At 37.5% G+C, this 22,012-nt stretch overlaps 1 protein-coding gene across 1 annotated transcript in view; it reads right to left on the bottom strand.

Moving 5' to 3' along the window:
• LOC145978165 (uncharacterized) overlaps positions 1-22,012 on the bottom strand; it is a 113,219-nt gene that overhangs the window by 19,683 nt on the left and 71,524 nt on the right. Inside the window, exons 15-20 of the mRNA XM_083110603.1 lie at positions 20,773-20,866; positions 16,954-17,211; positions 12,634-12,760; positions 6,431-6,599; positions 4,415-4,532; positions 1,083-1,203 (exon numbers count right to left, since the gene is read on the bottom strand). Of these exons, the coding sequence (XP_082966729.1) occupies positions 1,083-1,203; positions 4,415-4,532; positions 6,431-6,599; positions 12,634-12,760; positions 16,954-17,211; positions 20,773-20,866 (887 nt within the window). The remainder of the gene's footprint in view (positions 1-1,082; positions 1,204-4,414; positions 4,533-6,430; positions 6,600-12,633; positions 12,761-16,953; positions 17,212-20,772; positions 20,867-22,012) is intronic.

Raw genomic sequence — 22,012 nt, 5'->3', positions numbered from 1 at the left:
ATCCCACTGTACCTATACAGTTTACAAGATATTCATAATAATAATAATAAGAAGAACGACATTACTTTAGGCAGTGATTTATGTACACACCTCCAACCCCCCCCCCCCCAATTTTCACTTTCCTTACCAAGTTCCACTCATGGCAAATTCTTGATTAAAACCAGTTGTAGAAAATTCATCTTAAGGCACACAGTTTACATTTTCTCCCTTTTCGACTGCCCGGTTGCGCTTCTCACGAGATTATTTGGAACTCCTAGCAGGAAATCAACTTTATAGTCTAGTACACTAGAAAAAAATTAAGAAATCCTGTCCCGGTTTGAGTTCTGGACCTCATTATGTCTTTTATAGACATATTACATAATGAACAAGAAAGGCAATAAGCGGAGTGCATGTTGGCAATTTTTGAATGCTTCCAATCCGCCTTAAATCCTTTTCCTTACCACTGGCACGGATACACGCCCAGCTTGGGTTTCGCTTACTTGCCATGGGCTTTTAAAATAAATTTGCTTGAAACACATATTGAATATCACAAAAGCAGCGCTTGAAGTGGAAAATGTTAGCTGGGGGGATGTTTGGTCGAGCATCGGGGTTAGCTAGGCGGATGTTCCAAGGTTTGACAGGGTGACAACAAGATAGAAGGGGGGATAGTTTATGAAATTGTTGCATTCATTGTTGCTAAGAAAATCAATCAAACGTGATTTGTTAATTCAAAGAAATCACGGTCTTTGTGTGTAGCAGCAATTGTCCAAATTTTCGTGACGCAAAGTTGGACGGATGACGTCATGGACCAGCATGCTTTGTTTTTTTGGGTCTTATTAAAGGAAGAATGTTACATCCTCTTTAAACTAAGCGATTTAATGACTAAGATGCTATCATACTGAAATGACGCATCGGTGCGTGAGTAAAGGAAGGATTTAATCCTAGAAATTGGTTGCACTAAGCATAGGTTAGAAAAATATGCTGGTGGGGATGATAATTATTATATTTGATCAGGAATGTTTTGTCGTGCCAGAAAAGGGTATTGCGATGAAACAGCACAATAACAAAAACACAAGAATGGTGAAGTATAGACAATGGCTTACAGTCCATCCTGGTAAACAATGGCATTTTCCTGACACGTGATCGCAGGCAGCTGCATTGTTGCAAAGGCACTCCTGGCTGCATTTCAAGCCGTAGCTTCCTTCAGGACATCTTCGGTCACATCTGCGTGAGAAGGAAAGAGTATAACAATAAGAAAGACGTAATGAGAACATGCTATCAAGTTACCGACGGAATAGTGTTTCTTTCTTTCTTTCTTTTACTAATGTATTATCAAAATTGATGGTGTCGCCCCTCCGGAAAGTAACACAGACCATTTCAAATTATAAATTATACAATTACAAAAGAAAACAAAAAACAAAGCTTACCTACTCTGATGGTTGATAATAGACCCTATTAATAACATCCACTTAATTATGTAGAATTCTGGCAGAATAACGCAAGCAGCGGCGGTGCCCGGTGCGGAATGAAATTTACGGGATGCGATGTTGAAAAATAAAGAAAACATGAAACATGCATGCTTTAGTCATCAAATACTAATCAACTTTTAGTGGGCATCTATGATAACATGCCAATGAAGGTGAAAAATACCAGCAACTTGCTTCATATTTGCTTGGTTTCAGTAGCGTACGCAGGATTTCATCAAGAGGGGGGGGGGTAATTTCGAAAACTTTCTACAAATTCACATTACCATTGTTTTATTATACTTTAATTAATTAATTAATAATACTTATAATTAATTAATTAGTTTAATTACTACTAATAATACTACTAATGCAGCTGCTGTTACTACTTATATCACTACTATTATTAAGTAGTAGAGATCTACATACATATATTTATGAAAGCAATATAACAAAATTACATTTTTTTTTGTTTCTTTGTTACGAAATAATTGTCTAGTCAACGGTTATTTGTATATGATAGGTGAGACATTTCAAGCGTGAAGATAATCCATAAAAACAAGCTAATATATTAAATTTATTGAAATAATCAAAATATGAAACTCATTCAAGGAGCCGCGGTGCTCTAGTCTCACAACCTCGTGGGAGATCCAGGTTCGATTCCCGGAATTGGTTGGAATTTATCTAGCCTTGTCTCCGCACCCAGCCTAATATCAATGGGTACCTGAGAGCAATCCTGGGTGATATAGGCTGCAGGAGCATGGTGCTGATCACATCACCTGCAAAGTGGCCGAAATCGAGAATGTGTGGGCTCCACCACACCACTACGTGTGCCTTCATGGCACGGTGCTATATGCACGGGGAAATTTACATTTATGGAACTCACCCAAGATGATGATGAGGCGCGAGAATACATGTTGCTAAATTCCACTGAGTCTATGTTTTAGTTCAAAAGTAAGTTTATAGACATTCCAACACATTTATCCCTTCTAGGTGATTCACAAAGCACTCCTTCAACATTATTTAATGATGTGGATGTAGACTCAGCATCACTTGAGAGTTCACAAGGGGATGTGAAATCAGTACCGGGAAGAACGTTTGCATTAAGGTCGGTACACTGCGACGAAGCAAGGAATTTTTACAATTCTCGCGAGAGTCGCTGCGCGACTTTTAGCAAAAAAATTGCAAAATTGAACTTTACGGCCGCTTAGATTGTGTTTGGAATGTTATGTTTTTCTGCATGCTGCATGGGAATAATAATTCAAATTATTATTATTAGTAGTAGACTATTATTATTATTATTATGCTAAGCACAGGGGAACACTTTACCTTTTTTACCTATTATTATTATTATTATTACTGTCGCAGATCTTTGACTATAATAAATTAGCCATTTTTAATTTTTTCTACAGCCTTTTCCATAATATTTCAAAATCTCAAGGGGGGATTAAACCCGGTAATCTCCCCTTGCGTACGCCACTGCTTGGTTTTAACACAACAACGACATGTTTAGAAATTTGAAGGGAACAGCTTGTTCAAGGGAGGCCAATGACATACATGGATGACAGGAGGATTTTCACCCTAGAAAGGCAAGAACAATGGTCACCTTGCAACATTCGGTGCTCAATGTGACAACATGAAATAATATAACATTGTAAGAGTTTCCGGTTCAATGTAGGATTTTTAAAAAAAAGGAGTGCTGAAGGGGGCGTGCTAAAAACTTGGGGGGTGCGCAAGCACCGCAAGCACCCCCACTGGCGCCGCCCCTGAACGCAAGTGAAAAAGTACGTTAGCACGAAAAATTAATGTAAAATGCAGGAACCAGGTGTCAACTGTATGTTTCATACTCTGCACTTAATCCAAAGAATCAATGACAAAAAGTCAGACAAATTTTGTTTTAAGTTCATTTTATGCTCTAGCCTTACTGTGCATAAAGTTGACTTAAAACACCAAATCAATCAATCATTTTATGCTCAGATAGGCTACTCAAGACCGGAAATACAGTGTAAAACAGTGGTTCTCAACCTTCTTGAGTTCGGGTCCCATCTTGAAGGATATTACGTGGTAGAATTACTTGTAAGGGTGAGCACCCAGTTTATAATCAGATTTTTACTAACATCGAGTACTTACAGAAACCCCGTTTCAAGCTTGCTTAAACAAGTTACACATACTTCATTCTAGAAAAGTAAATATGTAATTTAAAATACTAATTTACTCTAATCTAACATCTAACTAAACACCCGTGTTGATATTGAGATATGCCGGTAAAACGTAGAGTGCGAATAACGTACAGTTTTGACTACGTACAACACGGGTTGAATTTGAATTAAATTGTTAAAACAAAATATCTTAGTAATTTAAATAGGATTTTTAAGATAGTAAATAAATTATTTGAGCCCGACTTCGCGACCCACCAAACGCCCCCTCGGGACCCACCAGTGGGTCGCACCCCATGGGTTGAGAAACGATGGTGTAAAACTAAGTCAGTGTGCAATGTGCCTCTGCTGGAAATCAAATTCGAACCTGGACCCCTTGATTACCAGGCAACGTCGTTAGACATTACGCTATCGGGGTGACCCACACAATTTCTGAGTTTACTAAATTCCAAAACTGAGATTTCTATGTGAGAGATCAGGCAACAGTAACTACTGACTAAAAATTACAACTAATTTGTAAATATATTTCTTAAACGAGACGTGTAAAGTTAATAACAAAACAGAATAACTGTGCATTTAAGTATATTAGCCGAATTAAATGTGAAGTGAAAAAGAAAAACAATGTGTGATGTGTATTGCATAGAAGATTTGCTCTAAGGATATAATAATAATAATAATAATAATAATAATAATAATAACAATAATAATTAATGGTGTAAGGATTCTAATCATTATAAGCTTGTGATAAATATGTGTGTCCGTTTTTATAAGACCCTACCGATACTTACTTTCTGAATACCCCTCGTATATTCTTACCTTTCGCCTAGATATCCTGCTGCGCATGTGCATTCCCCTGTCACGTGGTTGCAAGTTCCTCCGTTCATGCATCGACACGTATTCCTGCAACTTGGTCCCCACTTATTTCCTGAACACACTGTAGTATTCAGAGGAAGAAAAAAAGGGGCGTTATTTCCATGATTTGCTATCAGCACCAAAAAAATAAAAAATACAATATCTGCAGTGTGTTAATACTGAATGCAAATAATTTGAATATGCAAGAGATAGTTGTTAATTCTTATTTATATCTAATCCTCATTGGTATTTAATAAAACTATATTGTACGAGGGTCACTATTTATATTTTGAGCCTTGGCAACACTGATTGAAGTTAGGCGCGATTTGACGTTTGCACGGAATCGTCTGGCATTATTGACCATAACGTACTTCAAATGTTTTGTCAATAGCTTCATTTGTGTTGTTTATGTTGCCTTGGAGATTGCGCGACAACAATAAAATGGAATTAACACGGGAACATTTTCGTGCGATGATTTTTTACGATTTTCGACGTGGATTTTCAAGACAAGAGTGCATCGATCAACTTACTTCCACATTTGGCGATAAAGCCCCATCCTTTGCCACTGTGAAACGCTGGTATAACGAATTTAATCGTGGCCGCCATTCGCTCACCGACGAGATTCGCGAAGGTCGTCCAAAATCAGTTGTTGTTCAAGAAAACATTGATGCTGTGTAAAACCTAATACTGCAAGATCGTCATGTGACATACTGTGAGATTGAGGCAATCATAGGCATTAGTTCCACCAGCATACATAAAATATTACATGATCATTTAGGTGTGAGAAAGGTATGTTCTCGTTGGATCCCACACAATTTGACAAAAACTCAAAAAGACGCTCGCGTTAATTGGTGCAAACAAATGCTCAATAAATACAATCGTGGTGCTTCAAAAGACGTATATAAGATTGTAACAGGTGACGAATCATGGATATATGCATATGAGCCGGAACGTAAACAGCAGTCGACTGTATGGGTGTTTCAAGATGAACCCTATCCAACAAAAGTTGTTCGGGCTCGAAGCACATCGAAACAAATGGTCGACTGTTTTTTCGGGACAACTGGTCATGTGGCAACTGTGCCTTTAGAGGAACGTAGAACGGTCAACTCTGAATGGTACACAACAATTTGTTTGCCAGAGGTCTTAGGTCAAATACGAAAAACAAACAAACGCCGTCGGATCATTCTTCATCAAGACAATGCCAGCTGTCACACATCTCGTCTAACAACCGACTTTATGAACAGTCAAAAAATCGAATTGATGGGTCATCCGCCGTACAGTCCTGATTTGGCACCCAATGACTTCTTCTTGTTCCCGAATGTCAAGAATAAATTTGCGTGGACAACGATTTTCGTCGGTGGAAGACGCCGTTGATGCGTTCAAAAACCATATTATGGAGGTGTCTCAAGAAGATTGGAAAAACTGCTTTAACAAATGGTTCGAACGAATGCAAAAGTGTATTGACCATAAAGGAGAATACTTCGAAAAACAATAAAGCAGTTTTCAATGCCAAATTCCTGTTTTTTCATTGTTAGGCTCAAAATATAAATAGTGACCCTCGTATTGTTTTGCAAGTTACTGGTGTTGCCCACAAGACGAGACGAGATCAAAGTGCCATCTCATCTCGATTTTGAGACGAGACATGAGACAAGATGGGAAATGTATCGTCTCGCGAACAGCACTTGCACGTTCCGTAACTGTATAATGTACTTTAGCACACCCTGTATATGAGGCAAAAATCAAATATGGAATTGTATTTGTTTTAACGGTTTAATTGATTCGGTTTATTTTACTTCGTTTTCCTGCCACTTTTGACTAATCACAAAGTTGAGGATGAGTGATGATGATATGATGAAATTTATGAAGGAACGCCCACAAAGAACAGCCACGCCCAGTCCGGGATTCCTGGTATCGTAGAGGACTATTAACTGGTCAAAATGCCCAATGTACGGTTACTTCCAAAGACTGATATTAACTTACTTCTATTACAAAATGTCCCCTCGTAGCCAACATGGCAGGTACACTTCCCGGGGTCTGTGCAGATGCCGTGTGCACACTCAGGGGAGCAGACGGGCTCACAGGCGGACGTGAAAGCAACTTTTCTGTATCCAACGCAGCAGCCGAACACGGTTCTGTATTTTGTGACAGGCTAATGGGAAAGAAGATCAATTGAATGCGTCAGAAAAGCTTATCATTATGAACATTAGGACAATTTATAGTTACTGCAAATTTGGAACTTACAAATATAAACAAGGAAGTCGTTGCGAGTGTACTATACTGTAGATGTGTCACTGGACTTCACAAAGGCTTGTGATAAAGCAAGTTTTTTTTTCAATAGTTACTGATTCCAGTTTGAATTAAGTATTATAAATGAGGTATACTTCAAATAAATCTATTTGTTTACTTCCAATGAAAGTTTTGAAAGATAACTACTATATTCTACATCATTCTCATTGATGTACATTTGCCGCCGCATCCGAATTGCGCACACTTTAGATCCAGGATTGCGCACAAATCTCACTGACCTGTTTTGCGCACAGATTTTGATCGAACGTTGCCACTTTGATACCTTAAAATCTGTGCGCAAAACTGTTTGTTTCTTTAGACAAGAAGAGAGAGAGAGAAATTAGAAATAAAATAGTAAATCATACCAATTTACTCAAACTCAAAAGTTAGGTTAGGTTAGGTTAATTATTGCAAAAACACGTGTAAGTCCACACACACACAAACAAACACAACAGAAGTGAGAACGGCTTGAGAACATTTTACATCTGACAACATCGCCTTATTTTTTTGTGCGCAATCCTGGACATTGTGACAGCTTGTCAACTGCTTATCAGATACCATTGATAAAACAGGAAAAGTGTGCGCAATCCGGCTGTAGTCACATTTGCATCTATCTGTTGACAATGTGATGCAGACAATCAACATGAGCAGCGCTGGCGTTGCAGAGAAAGTATGATAAGTATTTTGCATTAACAATTGGAACAATAATTTATTAGTTGCAAACATAATATATTAAATATTCTTGATATTAATATAGTGATTAGCTTAAAAGTAGGTTGTCATAAGTTTTTTCCCTTACATTTTATCTTTTCCCAACAATAGATGCTTACCAAAACAGAATAAGGCCCCTTTCCTTCTAAGCAACATTGAAAAGTATATTCATGTTTGTGTTGTTCACGAAATAAACTATTCTCTCTCCGCCGCCAGAACAGAGTCAGTGTAAACAAGTACACGTGTCTTCTGAGAATTTCTATTGGATTTATAGGAATATAGTGATTGTGGTTTGTGTACATTATCTTCATTCTTACGACGAATAAAGAACATATGCCAATATCTCAGCGTAGATTATCAGTAGGTGGCCGTAGACTTTTAGTATATGTCTAATTATATGAAGTTTAGCCAGCAGGGTCATTCCATGCCAAATCAACCAATCAAAAAAAATGTCAAGCTTTAGGATTCCGATTTTTTAAATTTTCTATTCATTCATTCTATCTATCATGAGAACAAAAACTGTCAAGTTCCAGTTTTTTTGGACTCCTGATTTTTGAGTTATTGACTTTAAAAAAAAAAAGCAAAAATTTCAAAATTTGACGACATTTTGAAATCTTTAAACAGTTGTAGATCAAGAACTGTATGACGTAGAGATCTCCAATTGATGTCATTCTCTTCTTGTTTTAATGCGCTTTAGCTTTGTCACGTACACAAACTGCGTTGCTATTCTTTGAAATAAAGGACCATAGATGGCAGCAGGCAAGAGGAACAACGGTTATAAAAGATGCTGCATAAATCAGTTTGGAAAGTGGGTAAGAGATGGCACCACCCAGAAGAACTTATACGAATGTGAATACAGACAACGGAAAGAGCAGACGTGACGAAATAATGATTGTATATATTAATAATAATTATAAGGAAATAAATAAATAAGTTTAACATAATAACAGGATATAAATAAGGAGAAAAGGGGAATGATCATTCAGTAATGGCATAAGCGATTAATATACAAAAGTAACGAAGTCGAATTCGATTTTGTGTCTATTACAGTTCCCACGAACTGAGAGTTTCGTGCGGTTTTTGGTTTGTTTTCCCCAGGTGTAGCGCCATTTCAGGGCAGCACCCAAGCACATTTGGAGGCGCATACATTGTAGCTCCAAGTTAAGGTTAGCGTCGGCTAGGCGGCGATCTTTAACTAACCCCTTTCTCTTTGTTTAGTTGGAAGTTTGATATTTACGTCAATTGATATAAAGGGAAGCTCATCTAAAGAATCCACGGAATAATCAAGACAGCCAGGATATAAAAATGTTCATTAGGAAAAATCAATGAACGAAACAAAAGATATAAATGAAGAAAGGATGAGGAATAAAGATGTAAATATATAGAATAAATATTAGCGAGTATAAGAAGAAGAAGCCTTATTAATTGCAAGAAGAAGGCACTTTAATTATTAAATACTAGAAGAAGAAGATTCATCAATTATAAGAAGAAGAAGTCATAAGAAGAAGATGACATATTAATTATAAGAAGAAGATGGCTTATTGATTATAAGAAGAAGAGGCCATAAGAAGAAGATGCCATATTAATTATAAGAAGAAGATGCCTTATTGATTATAAGAAGAAGAGGCCATAAGAAGAAGATGCCTTATTGATTATAAGAAGAAGAGGCCATAAGAAGAAGATGCCATATTAATTATAAGAAGAAGATGCCTTATTGATTATAAGAAGAAGAAGCCCAAAGAAGATTGGTTACAATTAATAAAAACAAAAAGAGAAGAAAATTACTGTATGAAAAGACTTCAAAAGTTATTTAATATTTGTACATAATTAATCAAGAATATAGTACGAATTGTACCCTCAGTAGTGGGTTAAATCTGTTGTTTTTTTCCCATATATTTGTAGCGTTAGTAACCCTGGTCTGTGCCCAGAGGTATCTCATTGTCTCTCCCCTGTGCTAAGCTGGTAGGTGTTTACGTGAGGGACGTGCCAGCTTTGAAATGCAGCATGACCGTTATTTAAATTTTGTAATTTTTCAAAAACTTCAAATAAACTTTTTTCTGAGAATCTCAAAAACACGCATTCTAATTTTCTTGAAAGTAATACATGTTTTGAAGACATCAATTGACTATTTTTTGTGCAAAATTTCATAATGGTAATGAGTTACTATGGAATTTTTTTTTGTTGTAATGTGGATGAAATTTGCTGAATTTGTTGACTTCCATGTTAAAACCATAACTATAAGCTGAGTGGTTGATGTTTAAGTCTTCGTATTAATCTGTTTTATAATTTTTGGACTACAAATAGTTTGAAAATACCTAAAACTTATCACTTTTAATATAAGCTAGGGAAACTGAAAAATGCATATTTGTGTTTACATTTTAGAGTAGGATACAAATACTAGGTCTTAATATCGAAAATATATACACGTAATAAACTATCAACAACCATTTTTATAAACCAGAGATCATACATAAGTTTGATGATAATTTCAATTATTAATTCACTTTGAAAGCATCACTTTGAGAGTATAAAACAAAGTTACTTCACTGAGCATTTCACAAAAGACAACTGACTGAAGTTTGCAATAAGCAATATGTGATATTCACTGAGATATACCGAGCTAGTAGCGATAGATAAATTCCTCTCACATTTATAATCTCAGTATTTATTGTCTTGTCGAAGGCACAGTTCATAAGCGACACGATTTTTCATGTACTTCTCACCATCCGCTACGATAAGCTGGCAGACTGGTAGGAGCTACTCAGCGACCTTTTTGACAAACTGAAGGGTTTCAGGTAGAGACCCAAGGAAAACTCAAATTTCTATTTGTACCTTCTTACTCCCTCATCTTCAACCCACCGGCCGCTGCAAACGTTGAAAATTACAACATTCATGTCACAAATCTTATTGAAACAACAATACAATCTATGCATTTGTGTTTGTGCATATGTGTGTGCAGAAAAGGAAGAGGGTGAGAATAGACGATGCATTACAGAATGTCCACAATCAGTTGATTTCCATGTTCTAAGGTCACCACATATCACTGTAAACAATCAAGATATACAACTAGTTATTCCTCTTGAGACTTTTTCCTGTTCTGTTATGACTGTAAACTGTAAAAATGACTGGAATACTTCACGTATCTTATTTCTCATCAATCATTCCTTTGTATTAAGATGCATGATTTAAATACTTTTTATTCTACAAATATCTTTAAGGAAGATCTCAGACCAGACAAGCATCCATCTCACAATAAACCAACAGCGAAAATTACATAAATTGTCTCTCAAATGTTAACGTTTCCTTTCCTCAAAACAATTGTTCATACATTTAAAACAAAATCAATTAAGACAAGTCTTATTTCTCTGTCTGGAAATTTACAATGCATTCCAGAGAACAAAGATACGTTGCGAGCGAAGCGAGGAAGAAAATTTTTGGATCCACTTTTTTTGCAGGCTGTAATCAATATTGATTTAATAGGGTGCAAATAATTTCTCGCGACGCCAATGCATTCTCTCTTTTACAACTTTTCCCCCCTCCCACCCCCGATGGTGTAGTGCTAACATCGTCGCCTTGTGATCAATGGATCCCGGGTTCGATACCCGGTGCAGGCGCATGGCATAGTGGTTCGGATCCCACTTTAAACTGTAGGTTCAGAACCGATTAGCCTCTGTGCATAAAGTTGACTTAAGACCACAAATCAATCAATCAATTTTACAACTTCTTTTCATTTAGATCGTTCGGTACCCAACGCAGACTCCCGCCGCTCCTAGCTACGGTTTGCTATGATTTATGAACTTGATAAGACTAAGAAAAGCAGGCATTGCGAGCGAAGTGAACAAGAAAAATTTAAGAAAAGTATTTTTATTTGCATAAAATTTGAAGTTGTGGGCGGTAATTGCCCTCTGCAGGTGCACTTGGTTGTCAATGTTTGACCCCCCCTTGCCCCCCTAGAACTAATTTCAGTCCAAGGTTTGGGGGGCATTGCCCCCCCCTGCCCCCCTGTGGTTGCGCCACTGCTCTAAATTGACAAGCAACATGGGCCCCTTCAGTCTATAAGCAAAGGTTCGCATGCGAACAACAAACCGAGGCGTCATGATGCACTTTATTGAAAAAAAAACAAAACGACCCAGTCCGAGCAACATTCAAGGAACATTCAAGGAACAAGCAAAATGGGCCTCCCCATTGCCTTGTAATCAAGGGGTCCCGGGTTCGATACCCGCTGGAGGCAAAAGTGTTTCGGATCCCACTTTAAACTGTAGGTCCAGTCCCAATTAGCCTTAAAGTGGACTTAAAACAGCAACTCAAACCAAACCAAGGAACAAGCAACATGTGTTGCTTGTTGCATGTTACTTGCAACAAGCAAGTAACTTCGGTTTGAAAGCTCCTCAAAAATTTTCTAATATCATAATTTACATATTAAGGTTGTTATATACCACGAGAATTTTTTTATAAAACATGTACCAATAGGCTACATTATCAAAAGTCATTAATATTATAATTAAATTTTCATATCACTTACTTGAACTCCAAAAATTATAAAATAGGTTAATATGAAGACTTAAACATCACCCACTCAGCTTATATTTATGGTTTTAACATGGACGTCAAAAATGTGGCAAATTCCACACACATTACAATACAAAAATAGAATTGTAAAAATTACGATAGGAACCCATTGCCGCCCCATTATGAAATTTTGCACACAAATAGTCAATTGATGTGTGTCTTCAAAACATTTTTTTTTCCGAGAAAATTAAAAGGGTTGTCTTTCATATTTTCAAAAAACAAACAAAAAAAAAACCGTTTTTCTGGAGTCTTTTAAAAATGCGAAATTCAAATAACACAGTCATGTTGCATTGCAAAATTAAAACTCATTAAAAGCAGGAGGAAATGACACCAATTTGAGCTCAGTACGTCAAATACGCAGTTTTTGATCTACAGCTGTTTAAAGATCATCAAATTTTGAAATTTTTGCTTTTTGGAAAGTCAAGAACTCAAAACCAAAAAGCCAAAAAAATCTGATATTTGGCAGTTTTCATCAACTTTACTGGTACTACCACCAGGTCAAAATTACCAATTTCTGAGACATCAAGGTTCAGCCCGTTGGTTGATTTGACATTGAATGACCCAGCAACAACAGAATACAGTTTTAATCTACTCTCTACTCAACCTTTCCTCTTTACCTTCGTCCTGTACAGCGTTTGGTATCGTGTTCTGTACCTTGTACATCGCGGTGGTATACCGAAGCACCAGGTATTGTAACTAGATGTATAGGTCGCTGTGTACATCTCATGTTCTGTAATGATATATCTGCAACAGAAATTAAGCAACATTCAGTCAAATAATAATAATAGTAATAAAACATTCTGCTGATCATCTTGCAGTGGCGGCGATTAGGTGGGGCGAGGGGGTCAGTTCCCCCTCACTTTTTGCCAATTTTGCCCCCGCACTATGCTAAACCTTATCTACGAGAGAAAGGTAAACTGTCTTTGTCTCCTCTCCAGTTTTGGCACCTTGTCCCCCTAGTTTTATAACCCAATCGCCGCCACTGCTGTTAGGCTTGACAATATTCTACCGTCTTAAAATTTAATAGTTTGCCTGTTAATTCAGGAACACCGGACGCAACCGGTTTCTTCCTGAGCGCATGCGCAGGAAGTAGTTCTCTATCTGTGCTGTGCCTAGAATGAGATGCCAACATGGTAACCAAATGGAATATTGGAATATTAAGAACACACACATACACACACACACACACACACACACACACACACACACACACACACACACACACCACACAAATCATTGAATTTAAATTTACTCCACATAAACCATATACATTGGTATTTGGAGACATAGGCGTAACTTGGCGGGGGCAAGGAACTTGCCCACCCAACATTTTCGGATTTATTAAAATTTATAAGTTATGGGGCCCAAGGAGCAAAGTAATAGAGTAATATTTGTGATTTTGCAAACGTCACTGTTATATACCAAATAATCATGGACACTGTTTTTATTGGATGGAAAACTTTTCGAGTCTCTTCCCCCAAAGTTAAGCCCCAAGTCTGATTCTGCCCCCTCAAAATTAGGCCCAGTTTAATTCTGCTCCCTCAAAATTAGGCCGTTTAATTCTGCCCCTCAAATTAAGCCCAAGTTTGATTTTGAGCCCTCAAAATTAGGCCCAGTTTAGTTCTGCCCCCTCAAAATTAGAACCGGTTTAATTCTGCCCCTTCAAAGTTAGGCCCGGTTTAATACTGCCCCCTCAAAGTAAGGTCCCAAGTTACGCCCATGTTTGGAAGGTTCAGTACAGTTCAGACAAAAAATAGAATTACAAATATTTCTATAGATGGGTTCTGTCACGTCATGATGCTCACAGCCGCCATGTTTGCGACCAATTTCATTTGTAGTTTGCAAGGAATTACCCACCACGTAGCGTTCCGTTACATCTGCATTAACTGCACGTTTGTTTTAAATCACGAATGCCAGGGTTAGTATCTCCCGCCAGCCCGCTTGAATTCCGTATGCTTACAAGAACTGGCCTCAATCATGGTAGCTCGAAGCCACAATGCAACAGTTTGTGACGTAGGTGAAACACACCTATAATTTACAATTTAAGTATTCACTAACGCTATAATATTTGATATGTAATAGTAGTTTTTTCTTCAATTTGTTCTTGAACCTTGTAATATTTTCTGCTTTTATATCATATGCTAGGTTATTGAATAATGTTGAACTAATGTTAGCCTTTCAAGCTGTTCATTTCGGGTGTTATATGAATGTATGTTCTGTTTTTAAAATGTCATGTAGCTATAAAATAGATAATAATTATAAGTTGCAGTTATGTGCACGATATATTTATTTTTAAAGCTGAATCATTAAAATTACATTAATTACTGTTAAACATGTAATCGTTAAAAAAGGTTACGATAATTTTTTTTACGGTTGACGGCCTCACAACGTAATTTTTGCTCCTGTAGTTAACCGAATCTGGTACGTACAATAGAGAGGTTAAAGAAAGAAAGTATCAAATATATTCCCTAGTGTTGTACACAGTGACGTTTGGTTAAGCTTTTGGTATATATGTACATAAATTAGTAGCCTTTGCTGGATTTGGCGATTTTTGACTAAATTTTCGTACCTGCCGTAGTAAATTGCTAATATTACTACAAGTGGGAGGATTACTGAAAATCAGTGACAAGGGTTGTACACTATTAGCATGCAATTTTAAATTTTTATTCGGTTGTCTCCATTGCCTATGTTGTAGTAGTGCTGACTCCTTGTAATTCATATCTCTCTTGTTCGATACCCGAGACGCATAGGGTTCGGATTTCACTATAAACTATAGGTCCAGTCCCGAAACGAGATTTTCTGAACAACAGCACATTGAGCCTGTTAAATTATTTATGGGGGGTTACAAAGCAACGTCCATTGCACAGTAGTTCTCTGAAGTATTTTTTAGTAAGGCAATAACGCTTAATGGTACGCTTTAGGAATTCAAAGCAGTGAGAATGACCTGATTATTTTTACCCTGAAACAATAGCACATAAACTGAGAGAATAGTGCAAGCCAGGCAAGAGGCTTCAATGATAACGGATTTAGCTGATAAAGGGCCACAAATCTGATAACATAAAAAAAAAAAAACTACAACATGAGTGGTTTTATTGTTCGTACCGAAAAGCGAACGCCACAGAAGATGTATGCTTCTTAGGCATTTCTCTTCTTAATTATATTTTGTTCATATGGCACTGATCATGGTGAAACATTTCCAATTATTATATTCCTATTATTCTATTAACTGAAGAGACTTTCGCTTTGTAATAAAGGGTTTCGGGTTAGGATTATCCGAGGCATAGAGAGGGGTTGTCCTGTCCCTCTGACTCACCTGACTTTACAAACAACCTTTCTGAATATTGGTATTGGACAAAGGAAATTCTCACTTTACACAAAAATAATGTGTAGAGTCCGCGTGCATTCGGAACATCTCCAGCTGACTGCGCGAGTCTAGCCAGCGAGCCTACGTGCAGTGTACAGCGTGACCAATAGAGTTAGCTATAGGCGCAGAGTAGAGATGACGTCAGCAGTTCACTTCTTGATTGGAGGTGTCGGGAGTTATGACTCGCTCCCAAGCTGCAAGCGCAGAACGGCCAGAGCTGTTACGGAAATAATCTCACTCTAGATACGAAGAGATCGACTTAGCCCCCCGTCAAAATAAACTTCTTGTTACACTAATGTCCTGAGATTGGTTGGTCACGTGATTTCAAGCGACCAATGAACATAGATTGTATCGAAGTACGTTAATCAGTAAGAAGTTGTAAAATAAAATGAAATTTGGTACACTGAAATCTATTTTTTTCTTCAAGTTTTGAAACATCAAACTTCTATTTCAGCTACATCACAGGGAAAGGGGTTAGCAATGCTGATTTTTTTAGCTTCACACGCGCATTACTTAACCATCAAAATATTACAACAGACAGCAACTTTATACTTATAGCAAGAGTCCCTCCCTCTAAAAATATTGTTTATCATCAGAATCATAAATAATTTTCAGAAAAGTAGAATTGGCTTTTAAACGCATAATTAACTTAAGTATTATAACCACAGGGGTTGCAAAATACCACGCAACACATTTTCTTTATACATTAAACTGAACGTTTCCTTCAATAATAAGTAACTTTGCGCTATATAATATTTTACAAGTCATTTGCAAATTTGACCTGTTTACGTGCGGAAGTAAATACATGTTAAGGCATGTAAGGAAACGTGGTTTTTAACGAAATGTCTACAAAATTTCGAAGTTCTAGTGCAAATTTTTTCATTTTTTATAACATTCTGCCACTTTTTAACGCACACGCTAATCTTCCATTTAATGCTAAGTGTATGAATAAATGGATATTTCGGCGAGGATGGAGCATTGGGGGCTATAGCCCTCCAGATTTTTCTATTTCGGTTACTTTGCATCATTTTTCTACCTATTGGGTTGATGTGATGAATGATGAAGAGATGGTAAGGACAAAATCGTACATCCATACATTAGAGCGGGGTTCGAACATGGAACCTATGCCTCTTCAGCTAACCCGATACTCCCCCTTCAATAAGCCATTACTACGTAGTATCCGAGAAATTTACCTGTCTTATTTTTGTCGCTCTTCTGCCACTTTTTGATAACCATTACGATAAGGATGAATGTGATTCACATTCTTGAATTGGAGTGCTGATCACAGCGCACTATAACGCCAGGTGTCCCGGGTTCGAATCCCGGCCTGGGCATTCTGGGTGCTCTTTGTGAGTGTCCCTTCATCAATTTCATCATGTCATAACTCATCTTAATCTTCGCGATTAGGTAGAAAATGGAAATAAACCAAATTTCTAAACTTATCACGAAGCGACACACATACAAAGTAACACTCATACCCATACGCGATTTCTTCGGTATCGTGGGTCAATTACCCAATGGGGTCACCGAAAAGACTCTGAACAACGAAAGACAAAGTAATGAATGTACTCACGGTTCACGCTTGTAACATACTCCTTTTAAGCTACTGCACCTTGTCAATGTGAGAGCACACGCCGCGAGGAAAATAACGCTGAATGTGCGAGATGCGAGCGACATCTTGTGCCAGTCTGGAGGCTGCTTCGGTCTCCGTACAAGGAAGTTGACTGCCCAAAAGACTTGATACTCGGCGTTTGCAGATAAAAGTGAAGGTCCACAGGAAGTGAGGAGTTGTTCACTTGATAACTCCATCACATGACGCCTTTCGACATCCCTTTATGTGGGTTCTTTCCACTCATTATGAATAATTACCAACACTAATTCTGAAAGAAGGCGTTTAATTTGACCGCGACAATGACACTCCTTGATCACTGTTTCCCAGCCGCCGGGCCACGGCCCAGTACCAAGCCGCGAGAGGTTCTCGGCTTGCAGCTCCAGCTGGCAACCACATGGAAAGATTGCCTTTCGCTGGCGAGGATTCAAATACTCTGAGAGGGGATTATTCGCCGTGGAGCCTCCAAATTTGAATTTTAGTTAGGGCCGGAAGAGTGAAGGGAAGGGAAGAACCAACTTAGAGGTTGGCCAATTTAGTTTGCACATCAATTTTCATTGACAAATATGTTGAAGTGGAAATATTTTGATTAATAAATTTTCTTCCAATGAAATCTTCACTTACTAAATTAATTTAATGATGTTGGCCAGAGAAACTAAAAGATCTGGTTAAAAAAGATTCAATTAAATCCAGTTGTTCTCACCTAATTTAACCAAATTTTATATTTTGTCAAAAACCTAGACATAGTCAAACTAATACTCTCAATTATTATATATGCCACAATTTATTCATTAAAATCAAATTTCAATGGTAGATACTAATTAACGTATAATGTTAAAAAAAATAATAAGCTATGAGTAATGGCATTGGGTCATTGACTTTCAAGTTTCAAGAAACAAATGTAAAGCCCAACACATATATTTCTGCCGTGCGATGCACAGCTGTTACGTACAACAAGAAAATTAGAAAATTCAGGTCTATCTAACGTTGAGTTTTAAACGTCATGCATTATACCAGGATTAGGATTAATATGTACTAACAAGTGGCTTTGTATGTATGTACATACATATGGACTAAAAATTCACAAAATATGTACTAACACATACGTAAAATTACCAAAAATGCTGCAAAGAAGACTTCTTCATAGTGATTCCTTATTTGAGTGATTTCAAACAAAATAAACAATTTATTATTTTCCATTGCATTAATGCACTGGTGGCGTTCTAACTGTTCACTCCCAAAACCCGTCTACACTGGTACGGAACTGCAACGACAGATAATACACGACCGACACTACCACTGCTTTGAGAACTAATAGCATGCCAACGTGTTAAACCGCGACAATTGGACCACAAAACTCCTTCTCAAGCAGTATTATTACTTCCTCTCTGTGATCGGGGACAGTCGGTTGCCTTTGTTGTACATTTACAAACGATGTCGGCTTCCACAACAATAACAAGTACATATACTGCCACTAGACGATAAGCTGCGCGGCTTTTTCTTTTGCTATGAACTTGCCACCCATCAAAACATGGCAATTTTAACACAGAAAACAATATGCATCCCATTATGCAATTTCTAAAAGAACACATGCCGGAGCCAAGAGTTGAAATGCTCATGGAGCCACATAATTTATTTCTTTTCAACATTCCAAAATTATGAAATATGAACAATATGTGAAATAAACCTGTTGAAATATGTAAAATTAAGTATATTTATCTTAAATATGTAAAAGTAAGTATGTATTAAAGTTAGAAATATGGAAAAATATTGACAATAAAATGTCGCAGCCGCTGCTCTCTTGCCAAAATTCTTTATTGGGATGCTAACACCTTGACTGGCTTCCTCCTTCATGAACTCGTGCACGTTACTTACAATTTCCCGAGCTTGGCTATGCGAGGTTTTTGATTTCAACTTTGACAGAACTGGAGGCATTATGGTATTTAACGTTCATTAACAAACACACACTTTCACATACACACACGCAATACACGCACACAACGTCAAACAGGTCAAATACTTAGTATAAAATAAAAATATGGTGCTTCCAATCCAACAAAACTCGCCGTCACTTTAACTGCCTTTCTCCTTCCGTGACAGAAATAGTGCTTCATTATTACAGTTGGCAACACTAGTTACTAGCTAGCCAATGAACATGCACTGCATAAAAGAAGCAACCACTTCGTCATGCTATATTGCCACATTACCGTCCCTGCCGAACGGTGTGAACCGCGAACTGGAGCGGTATTCAATGGTTTTCAATGATGTTTGCGCGAGTGTGTCCAGGAATGGAATGACAATATGGCAACAATGGCGAAGGTTGGCAAGCAGCGTAGAACACGTGATTCTAAGAGAGAGAGAGAGACGAAACGAAGATTGGTATCTGCGCAACGGCAAAGATATGTGTGTTGCGCTCTACTGAGCCACGGGTTCACGAAGGTTGAGACCCACTGCCATAAATGACAGTGACAAAACCATGGGCGTATATATAGTTTACGTAAGGGGGGGATTCAACTTTTGGTATGATTAGGATTCCTGTATTTCTAAGTGAAAACAAAACCTGGGACACTGTGGTGGAAGCTTATTAGGAAGCGGGGGAGGGGGGGGGGGGGCTGGACCAGACAAATTTGTATATGTACAGCATAATTATTATGTACATTTGTGCAGTCTTCTATCTATTATGATATTCTTTACACTTCTTAATAAGAAAACAGAAATCCACTTCGAAGTATATCATTAACCTTGCAATTTCTTTTCGGTGCCATAATGAACTAAGCTGTTATCTCACAATGTCGAAACTTTACTTGAAAACTCCGGACTGAACAGATAGGCACCCGAGAACTGACTGTTTACAGTAAGCAGCTTACTATGCTGCTAGCAGATGGCGGTCAAATATCTTTGCAGCATCTCCTTGTAACTCGATAACTCTGTATTATCGAGAGGACCGGTTCAATGTACAGTTAGATTGTTTTGTAAAATTAGCATTTTAAAATTACGCGCACGCATTTAAATATAAATAAAGTTCAGGAAAGTATAGTTTCAATCATTTATTCTTCCACATCCGTGAAATTATTCAGGACATCGGGACAAATTATAACATTCCGTGTCTGTATCGGAAAATCCAGGAAGTATAGCAGGCCTAGATATGATCAGGCTATCAAAATCCAATCTGCCGCCACTTGGAAGGCCATAACTTTATTAATTTAGGTCTATCTACACACTTCTAACTTCTCCATATAAAATGAGTAGAAAATGCTTTTAATAAAGCTATTCCCAGCTTCACTTTAAAAAAGAATTACAATATTAGAATTAGTATTTCCCTCCTTGCTACAAATTGAAAATAACATCATCGGTGTTACGATATTTTAATATTCCTACGTCCACTTAACAGTACAGGGTCCATTAGTCGAGAATCTCCCGTTGCATTCGAAGACACGATTTCAACTTCTCCAATGTTGAAAACATCCTCTCGGGTGCTGCGATTGAAACTGACAGTGTAGCTACGATTACCAACAATTTGTGCATATTGTGCATTCGGTAAAATAGCATATCACAATTTTCTACTGCCTATAATGCCGATCCTGGACGTGTTTTTTCAATTACGGTTTGCAATTATCAAACAGGCCATTCAACATTTTGACACACTGTTCCAGTGAATGAAGGATAGCCATTTCACATTTATGGAAGAAGTTGTTGCAATTTTGCAATGTGCTAACTGTGTTAGGAGAAACGTGAGTTCATTTCTACTACAGAATGGACCAAAAATGGACGACATAGGTTTACCTTGTAATATTCTTTTGTGCTCTCAGCTGGTGCATTATTCCTCCTATTCTTGGTCTCTTCATGTCTTCATCATAGTCTCTAAGTAGTTTCTCTGCTTTGGAATAAAATTCACTTAAGTTCTCAGAACTCTCTCTTAGGGTTTCTTTTTAAATATCTCTATTAGAAAAAAAGAAAGAAAAAGAAAGATGTAGTCAGTGGAGATGAAATTTTTAAGGAATATGTAGGGGAAGACTAGAAGGGATAGAATAAGGAATGAGGAGATACGACAGACAGTGGGGGTGGTGAAGCTTCATGACAGAATAGATCAGGATCAGATGAGATGGTTCGGACACATGAAGAGGATGCAGAAAGATTTCCAGTAAGAGCTTACAATGCATAAGAAGTGGGAGTAAGGCCAAGGGGGAGACCAAGATGTCGGTGGAAAGAGCAGATAGCGGAGATTGTTAGGAGAAGAGGACAAGATTGGAACACCGTGGAAAGAGAGGAGTGGTGGAAGACCACAAGAAAATGGAAAGGCTTTACTTCCATGCCGACCTAGTTAGAGGCAGGAAGAATGATGATGATAATGATCTCTATTAGAATGCTGACATATTCACAATACTGAACAGTCCACCTTTTAAGGTACCCAAAATAATGTTGCAATGCATGAAAACAATTTGATTAGAACAAGTAGAAATATTTCAAACTTCCCATAGGTTACACACTGGAGAAACTGAAGAGCTTGCTGAAATGTTTCTCTTTCACTGGTAAATCGTAAAGTCTGTAAAGTTTCTACAATATTAGTGAAAACATTTCCACAAGTCACGCTACTTAGTTTTGATACTTTTCTGTCCATCTTGTGTCAAACAACTTGAGAATATTACGGTGTTTCCTTGGTTTTCTTGCAATGCGATACATAAAAGACTCGAGAAAGAAACATAACTAGTTTTACAGTCCGAATGTAGTTTCTTATCGCATAAATTTCACATGATGGGCAACACCTAGAGTTAAAATATGTGCTGAACAATGCACAAAAATTGCTTTTGGACACTTCTCTGAAATTATCGATCTCATCCCCTCAAATCTACCATGCATTACATCCACGCCAGCATATCTTTTAACAAACATTTTTTTTTCTAAATCTACACCGAACCCAGTGAGAGAAGAAGTACCTGAAGCTAATCCACATGCTATTACCTACATATCCAACAGGAACAAATAGGAAAGATAATTTCCCATTCCCACCTAGAGAAATGATTTA

The sequence above is a fragment of the Lepisma saccharinum genome, chromosome 24 (genome assembly GCF_977018435.1).
Source record: "Lepisma saccharinum chromosome 24, izLepSacc3.1, whole genome shotgun sequence".
Lineage (NCBI taxonomy): Eukaryota > Metazoa > Arthropoda > Insecta > Zygentoma > Lepismatidae > Lepisma > Lepisma saccharinum.
This window is presented reverse-complemented; position numbering and strand designations above follow the sequence as displayed.